This window comes from Eptesicus fuscus, chromosome 19, assembly GCF_027574615.1.
Source record: "Eptesicus fuscus isolate TK198812 chromosome 19, DD_ASM_mEF_20220401, whole genome shotgun sequence".
Lineage (NCBI taxonomy): Eukaryota > Metazoa > Chordata > Mammalia > Chiroptera > Vespertilionidae > Eptesicus > Eptesicus fuscus.
The window spans coordinates 14,946,590-14,969,061 of NC_072491.1; the positions used below are offsets into that span (position 1 = coordinate 14,946,590).

Sequence of the window (22,472 nt, forward strand, 5' to 3'; positions counted from 1 at the left end):
TTTGATTGAGTTGTATTCTCATGCAGGTTAGTGACAGGCTAATTGGCAGAGCTTCAGCTCTATTTTTCAAAGATTCTTGCTGTTCTGTTACTAAGAAACAGCTTTTCTTTAATTCCTCATCTCTCCCTCTGTCAAGTTTTCTCTACATCTCTGAAAACAAACACTTAAATTCTCAAATCACTCTTACAAATGAACAAAATAGCACAAAAGAGATTCAGTATTTCGGAGAGTGAAGAGGATGATATTTTCAACATTCATGCTTTGAAGGCACATCTTTTGCTTGTTTACTTAAGAGTAGTATTTTGTGAGTTTGTCATGGTAAAATACAAATAAGAAAAATAAGTAGTGTGAGTTTTGGCTAATACTGTATATAATGTTGTTTCTGAAATCTTATGGACTTACCAGCTTGGAAGAATCAAAATCTTCTGTGGGATTTTTGTTTCAGTTTATTATGAACTATGGGGTGTAAATGGTTGGATTTTATTATTGGTTAACATTCCTATGAAAATGAATTATCTTGAATTTTTATTGCATTTCTGCTTCAAGAATCTACTAAGTCATTTTTAGGAATCCCAGAGGGGAGAAAGGCCTTTATTTGTCCTCACACCTCTCACAATCTCTCCAAGATCTATACTTCATTCTGGGAAAATATTCTGTATGAATACTGCACAAATGGTTGAATGGTGCTGCCACATATCCCTAGACCCTCGTTTAAATGTGAAATTCAGGAGACCAGAAAACAGTGCAGTACTTTTGCAACTCTCTCCACTCTTCCAACACTGGCCTTTTCTTAGTTTTATTTAAGTTTATTAGAATACTTAAATATAATTTTCAGAAGTGTAATAGTAACATCTAGATAATTGGCTTTAGATATTAAGGGCATCTGTGGTGTTACCTTCTTTTCTGTTTTTATTTTTATTTTTTGAATGATTGACTAGAGGCATTGAGAGGTTAAGTGATAAATTAGAATAAGCAAAGCTTGATTTAAACTCAGTGTCTAACCAACTTTTCAGTTTATGAAACACATTTTTTATAAAATTTCTACAGAAACTACTACTTTCTGCCCCCATAACCCCTTTGGGGAAACATTCTCTTGAATAATTGAAAAGAAGTTATAGAATAGACGTATTAAGCCATCATCTTTCATTATCAGTATACATTTCATAGGAAAAGCAGTGTAGTAGACTTATCAATAACAAACACAATGAATTTTGTTATTGTAAAAATATTATAATTCATATAGGAGAACATGGCTTACAAATTTCTGAGTCTGTGTGTTTTGAGAATTTTGTCTAGAAATGCCTTGGATGTAGGATGCATTTGGTGTTCAGTATTGTGAGGCACTAATCAGCTAAGTACCATAATCCTCCTTACAGGGTACATTCTCACTTGACCTGGAGCTGTATACAGTCACATAGTTACAGCATTTAAAGAATAACGTTTTCCTTAACAGGCCCGTTCCTAGAGGATTTTATGACTCCATCCGTGAATGCATGTTGTTTTATGTGTAACTTTTTAGTAATTGGCTTTTGAAATAAAATGATGGTAAGCAAACAGACATTCAGATCATCTGATTAAGGATGGCTCCTGTGGTTTTGCTAGAGCTAGAAGGATTAAGTGAAAGCACCGCCTGGCCCTGTGTTCATGCATTTTTGTCAACATGATGCTTCGTGCTCGACAGATGTGCGTTGGTTGAGCAAAAGGTAAAACTGTAATAACGTGTTAAATATTGTGATATGTAATAAAAGATAAATCTGTCTTATGGGTTTTAATGAATATAAATGGTTTGATTTGTTAAAAGCTTTTTGTAGGACTTATAGGAATGGACCCTATATATTTCACGTTTTACAGGATCGTATACTTCTTTTAAATCCTTGATTTAATGTGTCTTAACAGCTTCAGATTTCACCATTTGATTGCAATGTTATATTTAAAATAGATGGTTAGCATGTGTAATTGAATTAATGAGGTATCATTTTAGTGTATTTAGTAGTATCCATGCAGTAGAAAGCTTTAAAAAAGATGGTCTTTTTTTTCAGATTATTGATTCTTTAAATGTCGTTTCTATTTTTTCATTTATAAAATGACAATTTTTAAATGAGCTCTATAATAAAGATTATGAGTAAGACATTTTCATATACATAGCACTTAACTGTAATAATATAAAATTTGAATTTACAGAAATTACTAATTTTTTATTCTTCACTCTACTTTTAGTGTCCTTATGATTTTAAAAAATTATATAGGTCTTAAAAGTTAAAAACATATGAATATTAAGACTTAAGTTTCCATCTAATCATTCACTGTCCTTATAAAAGTTTTTACATGTTTACTGGATTATATTTTCAGAAACTAGATTATTTTATAGTATATGTATGGTCAGTATTGATATATACCGGTGATATAATAACAGAAACCACATAGGAATGTAAATGTTGTAAATATTGAAATAGAAGCTATGGTAAAAATGTAATGAATTACTGTACAGTATATGCATTGAGACTGCCTTTGGGAAATTGGGAAAGTGACTTTAATTGAGAAAGAATCTTTTCATTTAGAGTTTCCCCATCAGTCAGTATAATTTTTAGACAAGGAATTTTAAAGAGACTGATTGGTAGTTTCTTGCTCAGACTATCCAGTCAAGTGTGAATACATAGCCAGAATATTTAGAAATACGTAGATTGGTGGTTAGTCCATATTACAACAGTTATAAACAATGAACAGAAATGCTTCTGATTAAAGTAGAAATAGTATATTTCTATATGAGATTTTCTATAAACTTGTTCCAATTAAGATGACTATAATATAGTGAAAAAGAAAACAATTCTAACAATCTAGGTTTCAGTAAAGAGAAGATGAAAAGGTATTAGGTTAATATACAGTGAACATAAATATATACTGATATTGTATTGGTTATAAATTGGGATTGATAGAATGTATAGGCATAAAAATTAAAGCACTATATAATGTCACAAATATATTTTATTCTAAAGAAAGGCATAATTTTGGATTCTGCCTCTTAATTTTTCATAGTCTTTGAAGGATTAACTGAAATATAATATCTTAGATGAGTTGCTCCATTTTTCTGAATTATAATTTATGGATTAAATACTGTTAAATGCTTCATGATTATTTAGGGAAGTTTATAAACTATCATTATATTATTTTACCTATGAAATACTTTCCAACTGAAAATAATAAATACTAAGGCTTGTTTATAAAAACCAGTAGCGAAGCTAGAGATTAGAGATACAGTAGTTGAATTTTTATCAATTCTTGAAAAATATGTCGAAGTAGAATATGCAGTAATTCACAATATAGTTGTTAAAAATTGTTTTGACAGGGTATTTTAATATTTTGGAGTAACTAATATTAGATTCTTCATTGTTTGGTAGAATATTCTTTAGAATAAAATCTTACCTTACTTCTAGCATACCTTTAATATACTGTAAGGTAACTTAACCATATTTTTAGAAACCTAATTCCATGTTAAGTAACAATGACAATAGTTATCCCAATTTCAGAAATTGTGACCACTATTCTATTTTTACTTAAATCCAGTACAAATAAGTATCTACAGTATGATTCACATGTTTCAGGCAAATTTCATAATCTCTAGAACAAAGTGATTGCTGGATTTAATATTGAATTCAATTTATTGAAGGTATGATTTTTAAAAAGCACTTACTAGTATATGACTTGCTAAGGACTAATTGTTAATATTCTTTTTACTGGAACTGAATTATCTAAGTAAATATTCTTATTTATTAATAAAATTGAATATATTCCTTGTGTTATTAAAGGCTCACTATACTTTATATTCTACTTACTTTAAAAAATTCATGGTAATTCCTCAGGGACTGAAGTGTTTTTATTTTTTATTCTACTTCTGTCCTATAAGTAGATGTTAAATATATTGCTAGATGTTAAATATAATATATTACTAGACATCCCTAAGTTGCAAAGAGGTTTTGTTCTAAATGTTTAGTTGTAAAGTGATTGATACTCAAAATATATTTTGCCAAAGAAGTCATTTTATAAACAAGAGTTGGTTTTTGAAGCCCAACAAGAGCCAAATCCTATCTAATAAAAAAGTAATATGCAAATTTACCGTCACTCCAAGACACAGGATGGCCGCCCCCATGTGGTCAAAGATGGCTGCCCCCATGTGGACACAAGATGGCAGCCACAAGATGGCCTGCAGGGGAGGGAATTTGTGGGCAGTTAGGGGTGACCAGACCAGCAGAGGAGGGCAGTTGGGGGAGACCAGGCCAGCAAGGGAGGGCAGTTGGGGGGGGACCCAGGCCTTCAGGGGAGGGCTGTTGGGGGTGCCGGGTCAGCAGGATAGGGCATTTGGGGGGACCAGGCCTGCAGGATAGGGCAGTTGGGAGTGACCAGGCCTGCAGTGGAGGGCAGTTGGGAGAGACCAGGCCAGCAGGGGAGGGTAGTTGGAGGGGACCAGGCCTGCAGGGGAGGGCAGTTGTGGGGGACCAGGACATCAGGGGAGGGCAGTTGGGGGGGGGCAGGCCTGCAGGGGAAGGCAGTTAGGGGTGACCAGGCCAGCAGGGGAGGGTAGTTGGGGTGACTAGGTCTGCAGGGGAGGACAGTTAGGGGTGACCAGACTGGCAGGGGAGGGCAGTTAGGGGTGACTAGGTCGGCAGGGGAGAGCAGTTAGGGGCAATCAGGCCTGCCGGGGAGCAGTTGGGCATTGATCAGGTTGGCAGGGGAGTGGTTAGGGGGTGATCAGGCTGGCAGGCAGAAGCGGTTAGGAGCAATCAGGTAGAAGCAGGTGAGCGGTTGGGAGCCAACAGTCCTGGATTGTGAGAGGGATGTCCAATTGCCTGTTTGGGTGGTCAGACATCACTTAAGGGGTCCCAGATTGGAGAGGTTGCAGGCTGGGCTGAGGGACACCCCCTTTCCCGTGCACGAATTTCGTGCACCGGGCCTCTAGTTAACATATAATAGAGCTACACTACTAATACAAGTAGTTCCTTTCACTTGAGGTGCTGTTTACTGCCGAGGCACAAAAGGGAAAGCAAATAACTGGACTATTTTAGCAATCAGTGGGTTTCAATGTAGAAAAAAAGAACAGGCCATGAAAAGGAGAGATAGTTTAAGGGAGAATTAATTAATCAGTTCTCTTAATTCAACATGTGTTCTCTAATTCAGTGGTTGAGCACCTCGTATGTTTCAGCCTCCTTAGATACAGGTTGCTAGTCCTCATGGAACCCAACATTTTAGAGGTATTATTGGTAATCTTGGATAGAAAGGCATAAGATTACCCAGGGAGGCTCAGTGAGGAAGAAAGTCACTATTATGTTGAATTTCCAATTTCCCCTTTCACATTTTCTGAAAATTTTTACTTCATTCATGTTTATGTGTAGCTACATAATTTCTTATTTAGCTCACATTGAATTTTACAGAAAGTAGAATTTATTTAATCAAACAACCTCTACATAAAATTTAAAAAATTATTTCCTCATGTACCATATAAATCTGAGAAACATTAGAATTTTACTCTTGGAACAGTATCAATTTCTTGATATTAAGTAAGGCTTATGAATGACTGTTACATTTCTAGAGACAGTCTATGTTTATTAACTTAGATTGAAAAAAAATTACATATTTTTTTACATACCAAAATGTATTTGAATTCTTAGCATAAAGTCTGCATCTAATGGAGGTTAGATGGTCAGTTTGAGAAGGAACTGATGCTTTCAAGTTCTTCAGAGAAATTCTCATTTATCTCAGTATTTTAGTAAAGTCTATAGCTATAACTAGCCAGTTAGTGAGATATGAATATGCTAAATATATTCATCTTGACAGGAGTATATCAGTATTTTTTTTTTGCGATGCTTTAATCTTTCATTTAGGCGTATTGATGAAGTTGTGGTATCAATATCATAATATCATAGTTCCTAAGAAATTGGAGAGTTTTAAAATAATTTAGCCTCTTGTCTGGCCAGCATGGCTCAGTGGGTGAACCATGAACCAGGAGATCAGAGTTGGATTCCTGGTCAGGGCACATGTCCGGGTTGCAGGCTCGATCCCCAGTGGAGAGCGTGCAGGAGGCAGCCCATCAATGATTCTCTATCATCATTAGTGTTTCTATCCCTCTCTCACTCTCCCTTCCACTTTCTGAAATCAATAAAAGCATATTTTTAAAAATGGGCAGAGGACCCCAAACACACTTCTCCCAAGAAGACATGCAAATGACCAATAGATATATGAAAAGATGCTCAACCTCACTAGCTGTTGAGGAAATGCAAATCAGAACTACAACGAGATACCAGTTTTGTAGCTTCTGATTCCTGGATTGAAACCTTTCCTACCTGGAAAACCTAGAGTGACTTCTGTTTTCCTTAATGAACCCTCATTGATACATTGACAAACTGTATTGCAGATATGGGGGAAAAGGGAGCCAGGGACACAGAGGAGACTTTAGAGGACAGGGATGATGTTGCTGGGTTACATCATTCCACATGTATCTTTTCTCTCCTTGCTTTTGGGTCAAAAAATATTGTCTAAGAAATTCACAACTGTGCTCTCTAACATTGGTCATCTTTAAATTCAAGCGATCCCATAAATTCAAGTGATCCCACTATTGCATTATCCCCGGTTCATGTCTTCTGACACAATTTTCATAGCAGTTACTCTAAACCTCTTCTGTCACAGTCAGCATCCCAGTTCCATTGCTTCTCAGGGCTAGTGGTTGACATTTTCTGAGTTCGTGCCAGAGAAGTGTATATTTTGTTGACAAAATGTCTTAATACTGAGTGTGACTGCAAGGTCCATCTGGTTGTATCAGTGGTCAGAGGGGGCAGATACAATTTATAGTATCTTCCTCTGAGGCTGTAAGGAATAGGAGGGGTCAGATGTGATGCTTGAGAAATGTCATGGAGCTGGCCTATCGTCCTTCATGAAGGTGGAATAAGAATAGCAGTCTTTTCTGACTTCAGGGGTTTTGTGATGAGTAAGTCATTATTGTTGGTCCTTATTTAAATTGCTTATTTCAAGTTAGAGCAGAAAAGGAAGGCTTGGAGCTATAAACTTTAAAAAGTTTATCTTTATTGTTGGAAGTATTACAAATGTCCCCTTTTTTCTCCATTGACCCCCTCCACCCTACTCACCCCTGCCTGACCTTCACCACCCTCTTGTCTGTGTCCATGGGTTATGCATATATGTGTACAAGTTCTTTGGTTAATCTCTCCCACCCCCGACCCCCCTATGCCCGCCTTTACTCTGAGAATCGTCAGTCTGTTCCATGCTTCTGTGTCTCTGGATCCATTTTGTTTGTCAGTTTATTTTGTTCACTGGATTCCACCTATGCGTGAGATCATATGATACTTGTCTTTCTCTGACTGGCTTATTTCACTTAGCGACCAACCCTTAGCTTTAGTTAGAAAGTATTCAATTCTTGAAGTCAGTTTGACTTCATTATTTTTTTTAAGTAACTTTCATACCAAGGTGTCAGAATGGAGAGTGGGGAAGATGGAATTTTTTTTTTTTAAAGTTTCTGAATAACAGTTGGAAGGTAGCTGAAGTTGGAGCCAGGCCAGGAAATTAGAATAAAGTCTGTTTTACAGCAGCAGAATTTGATGGTTACCTAAGTTCTGAATGAGTACATTTCGTATGTAGTGTATCAGTGTTTTAATAACCCCATCCAAAGTGCCTTTTCCATTTCCTATTTGAACTAAGTAGAATGACTATAAGTAAAACTTTTGTTTTGGCATGACTTTGAGATGAGATTTGAAAAAGGAGCCAAAGAACCATTTGAAGTTATCCATCCGCCTCTCTGTGAATCAATGAAACGTAGCATTAATTTAAACGTTGCTCTTCTCATCATTTCTTTTCCTTGCTCACTTAGGAAAAGGAGTCCGTCAGTGTCCAGAGATCAGAACAGGAGATACGACCCGAGGGAAGAAAGGGAGGAATATTCACAGTATGCTCCTGCGGACAGCGCCATGCCCAGGTCTCCATCCGATTATGCCGACCGGCGGCCTCAGCGCGAACCCCAGTTTTACGAAGAGTCTGATCACCTAAATTACCGGGACCCCAACAGGAGAGGTCACAGGCATTCCAAAGACTACATGGTCGATGACGAGGAGGACGTGGAGAGCAGAGACGAATATGACAGGCAGAGGAGGGAGGAGGAGTACCAGGCGCGCTATCGCAGCGACCCCAATCTGGCCCGTTACCCGGTCAAGCCACAGCCCTACGAGGAACAGATGCGCATCCACGCCGAAGTGTCCCGAGCGCGGCACGAGCGGAGACACAGCGACGTCTCTTTGGCCAACGCTGAGCTGGAGGACTCCAGGATTTCCATGCTGAGGATGGAGCGGCCGTCAAGGCAGAGGTCTGTGTCCGAACGCAGGGCCGCCATGGAAAACCAGCGGTCTTACTCCACGGAGAGAACTCGAGAGGCCCCGGGGCCCGGTTCGTATCCGCAAAGGACCACAAACCACAGCCCTCCCACCCCGCGCAGGAGCCCCATACCCATCGACAGACCCGACGTGAGGCGCGCCGCCGACTCCCTAAGGAAGCAGCACCACTTGGACCCCAGCTCGGCCGTGCGGAAAACCAAACGGGAAAAGATGGAGACGATGCTCAGGAACGATTCTCTCAGCTCCGACCAGTCCGAGTCCGTGAGACCGCCCCCGCCGAGGCCCCACAAGTCCAAGAAAGGAGGTAAAATGCGCCAGGTGTCACTGAGCAGCTCGGAGGAGGAGCTCGCTTCCACGCCCGAATACACCAGCTGCGATGATGTGGAGATTGAAAGCGAGAGTGTGAGTGAAAAAGGTAAGCGGCTCCAGGGTGGCCACACCGCTCCCTGCAATCGATCAGATAAGGGCTCTTTGTTTCAGGTTGTGCTTCGGAGTAGACATTTAAAAGTTAGATATTTAGTGCTGCTTTTATTTAAAAAGTGTTTTAAGGGTGTTGGTCGTGTGAAGAAAATGTCCAGTTATGAAAGGTAAAACATCCTCTGTAAGTCTGTTGATTTTAAAAACTGTTGTTTTGTTTTGTTTTGTTTTGTAATTTTAGCTTTGTTTCTGAAAATTTCCTTACACTACTTGATGGCGTGTTTTTATCTATTGGCTACATAACCTTTTTTGTGTTTCCTTTTAAAAGTAACAGTATGTTTGCTATAGAACATCTGAAAAATTCCTCAGAGTGTAAAGAGTGAAATACAAGGTATCCATAATCCTTTTTTCCCCCAAATATAACCATTATTAACATTTTGTTGTATTTCTTCCCTTTGTCCTATGTATGTGTTAGGATTTTTTCAAATGATATCATATCACTAGTTTTTCTCAAGCCATTAGATATTCTTCGTAAGGATATACCACAAACTAACTATTCCTTTATTTGGGGGCATTGCAGCTGCTTCCAGTTGTTATTATAAATGATATTATAATGGTCATCTTTATGCATAATTTTTGCCTATATCTCTTCGTATTTCACAAATAAATGTTTGCTTTGATTTTTTTTTAAAAAGTTTTTCAGATTAACATCCTGCTTTCCAAAAAGGTTATAACACTCCGTATTCCTGTCATATGCTTTCATCATCAAATAGGCTTGAGCTTTTGGGCTAGATGCACCATATCTTTGCTATTTGAATACACCACAAAAATGCTATCTCATTTCAATTTGAATTGGATTGTGCGGTTGAATATTTTGTATGTAAATTGGTGTTTGATATCTTCTATGAATTATCATTCCATTTATTTCTTCTGCCCATGTTCCTATTGGGTATTAATTTGTTTTTATCTTATTGATTTTATAAGAGCTTTTTTTTTTTTTTTTTCCTATAAGAGCTTTTTATTTGCTCATTTAACTGTCATCTGTTCCAAATGCATTTCACATTTTGATGTTTACCTACTAATTTTCTTTGGTCCCTGGGAAATATTGAACATAATATAGCTAAGTCTTTATGTTCTTTGGTGTGTTTTTTTTTTTCTGTTCCTTTTATCTCCAGAAAATCTTTACTCATCCCCAAATTAGTTGAATATTTAACTCTAATTTCTCATGACTTTATTATTAATTTTAAAATTTTAAACTTCCTAATCTTTCTGTAATTTATTTGGGTGTATGCCAAAACACACCAGATAGGTGAGTATCTAACTTGAATCCCTTGTACCGCCCTCCCCCGCCTCCACACACACCGTTTTCTGACACTGTTGGAGGAATGATCAATAAAGGAATTCAGGAAGGCAGCTGGATGTGAAATTAATATTGTATGTGAAATAATTAGAAAATATAAATGAGAAGGAGTTTACATTCTGAACTAAAAACAGAAAATGTGATTTAAAAGTAAATAATAAGAAACGAGGAGGGCCTACATGAAGAAAGCTGTAGAACGTGACTGGGTTACACACAGGAAGAGATTCACTTCATGTTCCTAACTGGGAAGGCCAAATGCCCTAAAGATGCATGTTCCTTTCAGATTATCTCTTGGGGTTAATAGCACTTTAGTCATCATCTTATGTGGTTCATTGAAGTATCTCCTATTTCTAAAGTTACACTGGAAGGTGTAGAAGAGGAAGAACTTAATTTACCACCTCTGTATCTTAGGTTCATTGGCTGGGGTCCTATAAATTAGACTGACAAAAGACAGATGAACAAGAGAAAAACAAATTTATTGTCATGTGCATTGCATACATATATATATATATATATATAAGCACTCAGCCAGGAGAAACTCAAAGGGGTGGTTAGAATTTGGGCTTATATAACACAAGAACAATACATTTTTAGAGACAGGACAAGACAAAGGAAAATGACTTTCAGCTTCTAGGGCTGACAGATTGTGGGAACTAATGGAAGATAAGGGCTAATTTTAGCAAGGTTTGTTATGTTGACTCCTGTGGTGCTTATAAGGTCAGGAGTTATATCCAGTGGTTAACTTCTGTCCTGATAGAGAAGGGGGAGGGGTCACCTTTCCAAATACATGACCTGCTTTTAGGCAAATAGGGAGAGGGCAGGGAACTTTTCTTGTATCTGCTTCTCCTCCCCAGCCTTCACCACCCTATTGTCTGTGTCCATGGGTTATGCATATATGCATACAAGTTCTTTAGTTGATCTCTCCCTCTCCCCACCCCCCACTTTCCCTCTGAGACTCAACAGTCTGTTCCATATTTCTATGTTTCTGGATCTATTTTGTTCAACAGTTTATTTTTTTTCATTAGATTCCACATGTGAGTGAGATCATGTGATATCTGTCTTTCTCTGACTGGCTTATTTCGCTTAGCATCATACTATCCAGGTCCCTCCATGCTGTCTAAAAGGGGTAAGAGATTCTCTTTTTTCTTTTTCTTTCTTTCTTCTTTTTTTTTTTTTTTACTGCTGCATAGTATTCCATGGTATAATTGTACCACAGCTTTTTTATCCACTCATCTACTGATGGGCACTTGGGCTGTTTCCAGATCTTAGCTATTGCAAATTGTGCTGCTATAAACATAGGGTTGCATACAATTCTTTCTGATTGGTGTTTTGGGTTTCTTAGGATATATTCCTAGAAGTGGAATCACTGAGTCAAATGGGAGTTCCATATTTAATTTTTTGAGGAAACTCTGTTTCCATAATGGCTGCATCAGTCTGCATTCCCACCAGCAGTGTACTAGGGTTCCCTTTTCTCCACATCCTCTCCAGCATTTGTCCTTTGTTGATTTGTTTATGGCAGCCATTCTGACAGGTGTGAGGTGATACCTCACTGTTGTTTTAATTTGCATCTCTCTGATGATCAGTGGCTTTGAGCATTTTTTCATATGTCTCTTGGCCATCTATCTGTATGTCAGCTTTGGAGAAGTGTCTATTTAGGTTCTCTGCCCATTTTTAATTGGATTGTTTGTCTTCCTTGTGTTAAGTTATGAGTTCCTTATATATTTTGGAAATTAACCCTTTATCAGGTGTATCATTGGCAAATATTTTCTCCCATATAGTGGGCTCTCTTTTCATTTTGTTGATGGTTTCTTTGCTGTGCAGAAGCTATTAATTTTAATGTAGTCCCATTTGTTTATTTTCTCTTTGTTTTCCTTGCCCTCGGAGATGTAATAGCAAACATATTGCTATGAGAGATGCCTGAGATTTTGTTATCTGTGGTTTCTTCTAGGATTTTTACGGTTTCACAGCTTACATTTAAGTCTTTTATCCACTTTGAATTTATTCTTGTGTATGGTGTAAGTTGGTGGTCTACTTTCATTATTTTGTATGTACTTGCCCAGTTTCCCCAAAACCATGTATTGAAGAGACTGTCTTTATTCCAATGTATGCTCTTGCTTCCTTTGTCAAATACTAATTGAGCATAATGGCTTGGGTTGATTTCTGGGTTCTCTGTTCTGTTCCATTGATCTGTATGCCTGTTCTTGTGCCAGTACCAGGCTGTTTTGATTACAGTGGCTTTGTAGATAACTTCACATTGGTTATTGTGATCCCTCCAACTTTGTTCTTCTTTCTCAAGATTGCTGTGGCTATTTGGGGTCTTTTTTTGCTCCATATAAATTTTTGGGGTATTTGTTCTAGATCTGTGAAATATGCTGTTGGTATTTTAATAGGGATTGCATTGAATCTATAGATTGTTTGGTAAGACTCATTCTTTTTTTTTTATGGCCTAGAAATATTCCATTGTATATATATCACAGCTTTTTTATCTCCTTGTCTGTTATGGGCACTTGGGTTCCTTCTGTATCTTGGCAACTGTACATAATGCTGCAATGAACATAGGGGTGTATACAGTCTTTCAAATTAGTGCTTTGGGTTTCTTCAGATATATACATAGGAGTCGGATCACAGAGTCATAAGGCAGTTACATTTTTATTTCTTGAGGAAACTCCATACTGTTTTCCATAAAGGCTGCACCAGTCTGCATTCCCACCAACAGTATAGGGGGGGTTCCCTTTTCTCCACGTCCTCATCAATACTTGTTGGTTGCTTTATTAATCAGCCATTCTGGCAGGTGTGAGGTGATAGTTTATTGTGGTTTTAATTTGCATTTCTCTGATGATTAGTGACATTGAGCATCTTTTTACATGTCTATTGGCCATCTGTGTGTCCTCTTTGGAGAAGTGTCTGGGTCCTCTGCCCATTTTTAAATTGGATTTTTTAAATTATTATTGTTGAGTTGTCTGAGTTCTTAATAAATTTTGGATACTAACTCCCTTATCATATGTATCATTGGCGAACATCTTCTTCCATTCAGTAGCTTGTTTTGTTTTGTTGATGCTTTCCTTTGCTGTGCCAGCCTTTTAAGTTTGATGTAGTCCCATTTGTTTACTTTTTTCTTTTGGTTCCTTTGCCCGAGGAGATATATCAGAAAAAAATATTGCTAAGAGAAATGTCAGATATTTTATTGCCTTTGTTTTTTCTAAGAGTTTTATGGTATCTAGTCTTACATTTAAATCTTTAATCCACTTTGAATTTATCCTTGTTTATGGTGTAAGAAGGTGGTCTAGTTTCAATTTTTGCCTGTATCTGTTCAATTTTCCCAATGTCATTTGCTGAATAGACTTGTCTTTACCCCATTGCATGTTCTTGCCGCTTTTGGCATATATTAATTGGCCATATACATGTGGGTTTATTTCTGGGTTGTGTGTTCTGTTGAGTTCTCTCTCTTTTTTTTTCAATCCCTTCATCCCCCTTACCCTCCACCTTGCCCCAAGCAGTCTGTCTGCTCTTTATCTATGAGTCTGTCTCTATTTTGCTTGGTAGTTCAGTTTGTTCTGCTATATTTGACTGCACTGTATTTGACTAACTCATCCGGGAAAGTTATACATGCACTGGGCTTGCCTTTTCTCCAGCTTGTGTGCGAATCTGTCTGTTTTCCTTTCTAGGATACATCGATGATAATTACCTCTGCCTTCTTGGAATCATGTCTTCTCCACATCTGTGCCTTGCATTTGACTATTTTCCTATCTATCAGATCGTAGTACTCTTGTTTGCTTGCAGGCTTATCTTCCAAGCAGGGAGCATGCTGGTTTCATCTTACACATAACACTTAGCACAGTATCAGGCAGATAACAGACATGCAATAAACTTTTTTCTATCCTGAGTTAGATTAAATTGTATTCAACAGAATTTTGAAGTAGAGGTTGAGAGACTATTGGTTTACAATGGTCTGTTTCACTGAGGGTTAAACAGATCTGTAGGTTCTATCAGTTAAACCAGATTCTTATCAAGCTCTTATCTGAAACCTAATAACTATTTCTGTTTAATGGCACTTGCATTATTGATTAATTCTAATTTCCCTTTCTCTTCTGCTAATCCTTACGTGGCATTTACAATTTAAATATTAATCCTTTGTAGTGGGTCTTCGTTCTTTTTTTTTTTTTTTAAGGTCTATGGCCTTTTAAGACCCAAATTCAAGTCTTTTTTTTAAAAATAAATCTTTATTGTTCAGATTATTACAATTGTTCCTCTTTTTCCCCCCCATAGCTCCCCTCCACCCGGTTCCCACCCCACTCTCTGCCCTTACCCCCCACCACCACTGTCCTCATCCATAGGTATACGATTTTTGTCCAGTCTCTTCCCGCACCTCCCACACCCCTTTCCCCTTGAGAATTGTCAGTCCACTCCCTTTCTATGCCCCTGATTCTATTATATTCAACAGTTTATTCTGTTCATCAGATTTTTTATTCACTTTATTTTTAGATTAACTTGTTGATAGATATGTATTTGTTGTTCATAATTTTTATCTTTACCTTTTCCTTCTTCCTCTTCTTAAAGAATACCTTTCAGCATTTCATATAATACTGGTCTGGCGGTGATGAACTTCTTTAGCTTTTTCTTATCTGTGAAGCTCTTTATCTGCCCTTCAATTCTGAATGATAGCTTTGCTGGGTAGAGTAATCTTGGTTGTAGGTTCTTGCTATTCATCACTTTGAATATTTCTTGCCACTCCCTTCTGGCCTGCATAGTTTCTGTTGAGAAATCAGCTGACAATCGTATGGGTGCTCCCTTGTAGGTAACTAACTGTTTTTCTCTTGCTGCTTTTAATATTCTCTCTTTGTCTTTTGCTCTTGGCATTTTAATTATGATGTGTCTTGGTGTGGTCCTCTTTGGATTCCTTTTGTTTGGGGTTCTCTGCGTTTCCTGGACTTGTAAGTCTATTTCTTTCACCAGGTGGGGGAAGTTTTCTGCCATTATTTCTTCAAATAGGTTTTCAATATCTTGCTCTCTCTCTTCTTCTGGCACCCCCATAATTCTGATGTTGGTACGCTTGAAGTTGTCCCAGAGGCTCCTTACACTATCTTCATATTTTTAGGTTCTTTTTTCTTTTTGCTTCTCTGGTTGGGTGTTTTTGCTTCTTTGTATTTCAAATCTTTGACTTGATTCTTGCAATCCTCTAGTCTGCTGTTGGATCTCTATATATTATTTTTTATTTCAGTCAGTGTATGCTTAATTTCTAGTTGGTCCTTTTTCATATCCTCAAGGGTCTTGCTAAATTTATTGGCCTTTTCTAGAAAATTCTTGAAAAACCTTATAACCTTGGTTTTGAACTCTATATCCATTCATTTGCTTTCCTCCATTTCTTTCATTTGTGATCTGTTTCTTTGTCTCCACATTTTGGCTGCTTCCTTGAGTTGATCGAGTGGCTTTGTGTACTAGGTGTCCTATAGGGCCCAGTGGCTCAGCCTCCCCAGTTACCTGAGGTGGACACTCTTGGTGCACCCCTTTGTGGGCTGTGTGCACAGTCTTGTTGTAGTTAAGCCTTGATTGTTGTTGGTATCACTGGGAGGAATTGACCTCCAGGCCAATTGGCTGTGAGGATCAGCTGTGTCTACTATGGGAGAGCTTCTGTGCTGGAGACACCCTTATGAGACAAGACTTGCTTCAGTGGGGCTTTGGTGCTCACTGAGTCTGCCCCCTGAGTGTGTCCCTTATGGATCTGAGGAGTTATAATCTGGATGGTCTCACTCTGACCCCTGGGTACACTGGCTCTTGGATCTCCAAGGAGGTGCTAATTTAGCCTCTGCTTGAGGGAACCCAGCAGGAGCTACGGAGAGATCTGCAGATTCCTCTTCTTTGTTTGGGTTTTGGAGGTGCTCAGATGAGGCCCAGCTGTGAAGCAATGCAAACTGCTGCGGGGCCTTGGGCCTTCTTTTGGATGTTCTGGGACTCACTGACTCAGCTGCAGTTTGTTAGGTAAGTTTAGAATTCAAAGGACCAGGCCATTCATATGCAAAAGCCTCTGGGCTCAGCTTGGATGGGGCAGAGTCTCAGGGCGGAACAAACAGCAATGGCTTTGCAGGGTGGGATCTCAGGGCGGAGCAAACAGCTATGGCTTCCTGTCAGCCCTGCCGTAAGAGGCCCCTGGGTCTCAGTGTCCCACAGTAATCGCTGCAAGCACCTCTGAGAGAAAGCTGCCCTCGAGTTTCGCCCGCTGCCAGACTGTCCAGTTTCTCCCCATATGAGTCTGGGTCCCCAGAGTCTCGCCCGGAACTGGAGTTCAGAGCAGTTGGGAGCTTTTGTCTCCCTCCTGATTGAGAAAGCCAACTGTGTACTCAGTTGCCAGCCCTCTCCACGCGCACGCCTCCGTACCTCTGCCTTCCACAGCTCCTGTGAGTCTCAGTGTGCTTTTCTCTTTCCTTTTAGTTGTAGAATTTCCACTCAGCCAACCTTCCTGTGGTTCTGGATGATGTCCATTTTGTCTTTTAGTTATAGTTTTGAAATTGTTGTGTGAGGCAGCAGTTTAGGTGTTTACCTATGCTGCCATCTTGGTTTCTCCTCAAGTCTTTTTATTTTATTTTTTCTTGATTTCAGAGAGGAAGGGAGTGGGAGAGATAGAAACATCAATGATGAGAGAGAATCATTGATTGGCTACCTCCTGCATGTCCCACACTGGGGATCGAGCCTGTAACCTGGGCATGTGCTCTGACTGGGAATTGAACCATGACCTCCAGGTTCATAGATCGACACTCAACCACTGAACCATGTCAGCCAGGCATGGGTCTTCATTCTTACAAATATTTTCAAAATAATATTCTACATGTTATATCTATCGGAAGTCATTACAAATGCTATGTTGAACCATTTACTAAGTGTTAATCTTTCTCCTTTCTGAATAACCAACAATTTTTTTAATGAAATGTCATAAATTGTTGACCCTAAGAAGCAAATTTTTTTCACTTCATAATATTTTGGAAACATATTTCTTAACATTAAATGCTTGCAATTTTATAATGGCAGCATTTTTTCCTTTCTAGTGAAATGTAAAATAATGGTGCATATTGTAATTGATAGCAATTTAGATGGAATGAAATAGGATAGCAAGGATGTATATCATATTAAGTTATATATTTTACCTATCCGTCTACCCTCTGGAATTTAAATTTCTTGAGGTCCTATTTATACCCATAGAACATGGATTAGTTTCACACTGTGTAATTATTAAGATGAATTCTAAGGTATGTAATATATGCGGTTATTTAACCAACCACATGTTACTAAAGAAGATGACATTGGTAATATCAAGGGAGCAAGATTGAAAACATAAGCTAATTGTGGATAATTCTTTATCTTCTTATTCCAAATGCTATTGTATATTAGCTAGCCTTGGTTTTGTTTTGGAGCTTGAGACTTGGTTTAAGCATACCTGGCCCTATAGATCTGCTGACTTTATGGTTTGGTCCGTAGCTTAAAAATTTTCTGCTTTCAGAACCAACAATGCACTTGAAGCAAACTCCTACAAACTAAGTGACTTAAAACCACACACATTAATTCACAATTTTTGTTGTTCAGGAGTCTCTGCAGGCTTAGCTGAATACTTTGCTTATGGTTTCAAGCTACAGCCAGGGTGTTAGCTGGGCTGTGGTTCTACCTGGAGGCTTGACAGGATGCTACCCGAAGTTTCTAGATGGTACCCACCGTTCCTCAAGATTGCCTGATGTTCTTTGGGTGCTGCTCACTTCCTCAGGCTAGCAGTGACTATCGAGTCAGCGTTTTGTTAACAATAGGATGAAGTGACATCCCACCGCCTTAATTAGGAGTACGTCACAGGTTGTGCACAAAGGCCTGAACACCAAGAGATGGGGATTTTGGGGCCCCACCTTAGAAAGAATCAGTTCTCCACACACCCCAATGTTGTCTCTGAAGCAACTCCATGGAACATAGTTTGAAAACATTGCCTTAGATAATATTCCTTATATATAATTTTTTTTTAAGCTTGGGCTTTGAGTATCCTTTAATACTGATTATTCTGTTTTCTTAGAGGGGAAAAGTCTTATAATCATTTTTAATGGCTATCATATAAGGAGAAATGTCCCTTCAGGAACATTATATCCCAAAATACAGTTTTTGGAACACTGGTCCTGGGAGAAAGGTTAGTGTTCCAATTAGGTTTGTGGAAGTTGTATGTTATATAATCCCTATAAAGAAGCATATTGGCATTGCTACATGAAAAATCTTGCACTCATGAAATCTATTTAATTATGTTTAATCCACAGTTTTCCAAACTTACTTGATTAGAGGACCTTTATATCACTTCGTCCTTACCATTTTGCAAAACCAGTGTTTCTTGTTGGAAAATACTAACATATATAGCCTGACAAATTAAAGAAGAGAATAAAATACCAAGAAGAGAAATAAGAGGGAAAATAAAAGGGGCATAGATGAGTTTTTCCAGTTAGAAGGAAAGTTATTATTTTACTAGAAGCCTGGTGCACGAATTTGTGCACAGGTGGGGTCCCTCAGCCAGGCTGGCAATTGGGCTGATCGGGGCCACAGGAGGTTGGCCGGTGGGGGGAGGGGTTGCAGGAGGTTGGCTGGCCACAGGAGTTTGGCTGTGGGAGTGCACTCCTGCATTGAGCATCTTCCCCTTGGTGGTCAGTGCACATCATAGCGACCGGTTGACCAGTTGTTTGGTCATTCGGTCGCTTAGGCTTTTATATATATAGATTTTAATAATGATGAAGATGATGATGACACCATCAACATTGACATGACTCTATAATTTGCAAAGCACTTTCATTATAACTATCTTTTTTTACCCATCTTAAACATTTTTAAAATATTTTTTAATTGCATGTAGCATACAATATTATAGTGATTAGAATTTATATACCTTATGAAGTGATTTTCTCAGCATGTCTAGTGCCATTAATTTGTTTCTACTTTGTATGTTCATTTATTTTTATTCTTAGATTCCACATATAAGTGAAATCATATGGTATTTATCATGACCATTATTTTATTGAAACCTCTCAACAATATGACATTTCAGTTAATCTTTTTATGCAGATGAGTAAATGAGTAAAATTAATGAGTGGAGTCAATACTTTAATATTGGTTTTTTGTGGCTCCAGCTATAAAATTCTTTCTGCTGCAACATGTTGTGACTTGATAAACATGGTTAAGTTAAAAATGAGGATGTTTAAGATTACATTTATATATATATAGTATGTGATTTAATTGCAAAACCTTTATTAACATAAAGTAATGAAAAACAATGACATAAAATAGTTAAACTCTTCTATTCATTTAATGATTGCAGAAAAATGTTATAAACAGAATGTCTGAAGGTTTTCCCTTCTATGTATCGAACACACAACATACACACACACACACACACACACACACACACACACAGTATTGGGTTAGTTTATATTTTACAATAGAGGTAATTGAAGGAGAAAAATCTTAGCCTAAGACATGAATCTTTTGATTATTTTACCAGGATTCATATTTAAATTTGTTTAACTTGCACTAATAAAATCAGTGAATATCAGAGTTAGATAGGATTGAATGCATTTTTACTGTAACTTCCCAACTGAAGCACTGAGCTTCTCTCCCATCAATACCTATAAAGGCAGCAACACATTATTTCTGAATCTTAATTTTGAAATAATTATAGATTTGCAGGAAGTTGTACAGATATTACAAAGAAATCCCATGTGCCCTTTACCTAATTTCTTTCAATGGTTACATCTTTTGTAACTACAGTACAATATCTAAACCTGGAAATTGAGATTGGAACAATGTTTATATAGTTCTGTGACATCTTATCATATACATGGATTCATGTAACCATTGCTATTATAAATATAGATTATTATAAAGATATTGCCACAAAGATCTTTTTTTGCTACCCCTTTATGGTAACACCCCCACCCCCATTCCTAACCTCTGCTAACAACTGATTTGTTCTCTACCTCTGTAATTTTATCACGAAGAGAATGTTATATGAATGAAATCATACTGTATGCAACATTTTATGATTTTATTCATTCAGCATATTGCCCTTGAGGTCCATTTATGTTTTATGTATCATTGGTTTTTTTCCTTTTGCTTACTGAGTAGTATTCCAGGGTATGGTTATAGCACAGTTTATCTGTTCACCTGTTGACGGACATTTTGGTTGTTTCCACTTTTTGGCTATTACAAATAAAGGTATCTTTTTTGGTGAAATTTGTCTTCATATGAAGCATTCAGCCTTTGACCATTAAGTATGATCTTAGCTGTAGGTTATATTCTTTACTTACCTAGTCAAGTTCTCTATTTCTTGTTGTTGGTTTTTCATGAATGTTTTATCAATTAATAGGATCATGTGATTTTTCTCTTATAACTTGTGAATATGATACCTTGATTTTCAATATTCAACCATCAATAAACCCCATGTGGTCAGTGTGTATAATTCTTTTTATATACTGTTGCTGACTTACATTTGCTAATATTTTGTTAAGAATTTCTGTGTCTATATTTATGAGGGATATTGGTCTGCATATTTCTTGTTGTTTGCCATTTACTTATTTTGTTTTCTATTTTTCTATTTGTTTCCTCTCATTTTTTCAATTTTAATATATTTTTATTGATCTCAGAGAGGGAGAGAGAGATAGAAACATCAGTGATGAGAGAAAAATCATTGATTGGCTGCCTCCTGCATGCCCCTGATGGGGACAGAGTCCGAAACCCGGGCATGTGCCCTGACTGGGAATCGAACCGTGACCTCCTGCCTGGTTCATAGGTCGATGCTCAACCAGGGGCCCATGCCAGCCAGGCTATTTGTTTCCCTTTTAAATTTTTTTCCTTGCCTTCCTATGGGTTATTTGAACTTTTAAATTTACACTTTAATTCATCTGTAGTGTTTTTGAGTATATTTCTTTGCAAAGATATATTTTTTTTATGGTTGCTCTAAATAACATATTATATATGCACAACTTATCACATCCTATGGGTTGACATCTTGTTAACATGGAGTAAAACATGGAGATCTTACATACTTTAAGTTATTTTATCCTTTCCTGTTTATGATGCAATTGTTTTAAAGATTTATTCCATGTATGTCGAAAAGCACATCAAACAATGCATACTTTTTGCTTCAAACATCAAACATAATTTAGAGAAGAAGGAATGCCTATTGTATTTACCCATATTTTTGCTTACCGGGTTTTTAAATTAACTTTCCATATTTCCAGGTTCTTTCTTTTTTGTTTCCAGAACTTCCTTTAGCCATTCTTTTAGGGTAGTTCTCTGCTAGTGTCAAATTCTGTTAGTGTTCTTATTGTCCGAGTATGTCTTTATTGCTTATTCTTTTCTGAAAGATAATCTTGTCATATTTAGAATTCAGGGTTGACATTTCTTTTATTATCAGTAATTTGAGAATATTTTGTCACTTCATTCTGGCCTCCAACGTTTCTGATGAGAAATCCACTGTCATTCTAATTGTTTTTCTTCCCCTTTAGGTAAAATGTTGTTTCTTTTTTGCTGCTTTCAACACAGTTTATTTTTAATTTTCAGTTTGATTATGGTATGTGTTGGCATAGATTTTTGTGTGTATTTTTTTATTTGGGCTTTATGTAGTTTCTTGAATCAGTAGGCTTACATGTTTTGCAAATTTGGAAAATTTTCAGTCATATCTTAAAATACTTTTTTAATCCTATCTTCTTTCTCTTTTGGTACTACAATGAGATGCATCTTCTGTTATAGTATTTTAATTATGCTATTTTGAACCATTCATCTATATACATTTTTTTTTTTTACTTTCTTGTCTCTCCTTGACTCTTCAGTTACTTCAATTTAATTTTAATCCCTCAAAGCCCCTGAGGCCCTTTTATTTTTTATATATAGTCTATATTCTCTCTCTCTCTCTCTCTCTCTCTCTCTCTCTCTCTCTCTCTCTGGATTGGGTAAATTATGTTGTTCTGTTTTCGAGTCCTCTCTAGTTCTTCTGTCTTCTCCATTTTGCTGTTGAGCCCATCCATTTGTTTCCCCGCTTCCCCCAGTTATTTTTCAAAACGTTGTACAATTTATATTTGTTGGTTTTTTGTGTGTGTCTTCTATTTCTTGTTCTAGAACTGGAAAGCCCAGCAATACAGTTTTGTAGTGCTACTAAAGGGAGGACATTTTATTTTATTTCTGCCCTTTGAAACCACACAAAATAAGAATATTAAGTAATAAGTATTACAAAAGTAATGCTAGTAGGTTAGGACTATTTTCTATATGTTTTACATTTACTTTATTTAATTCTTATAGTAATAGTAATT

The 22,472-nt window shown here is 37.3% G+C and overlaps 1 protein-coding gene across 39 annotated transcripts in view; it reads left to right on the top strand.

Moving 5' to 3' along the window:
* Positions 1–22,472, top strand: part of RIMS2 (regulating synaptic membrane exocytosis 2) — a 357,229-nt gene that overhangs the window by 133,738 nt on the left and 201,019 nt on the right. For all 39 annotated transcript variants that reach the window (XM_054708317.1, XM_028155990.2, XM_054708319.1 and 36 more), the window contains one exon: positions 7,868–8,799. In XM_054708317.1, coding sequence (XP_054564292.1) covers positions 7,868–8,799 — 932 coding nt within the window. The remainder of the gene's footprint in view (positions 1–7,867; positions 8,800–22,472) is intronic.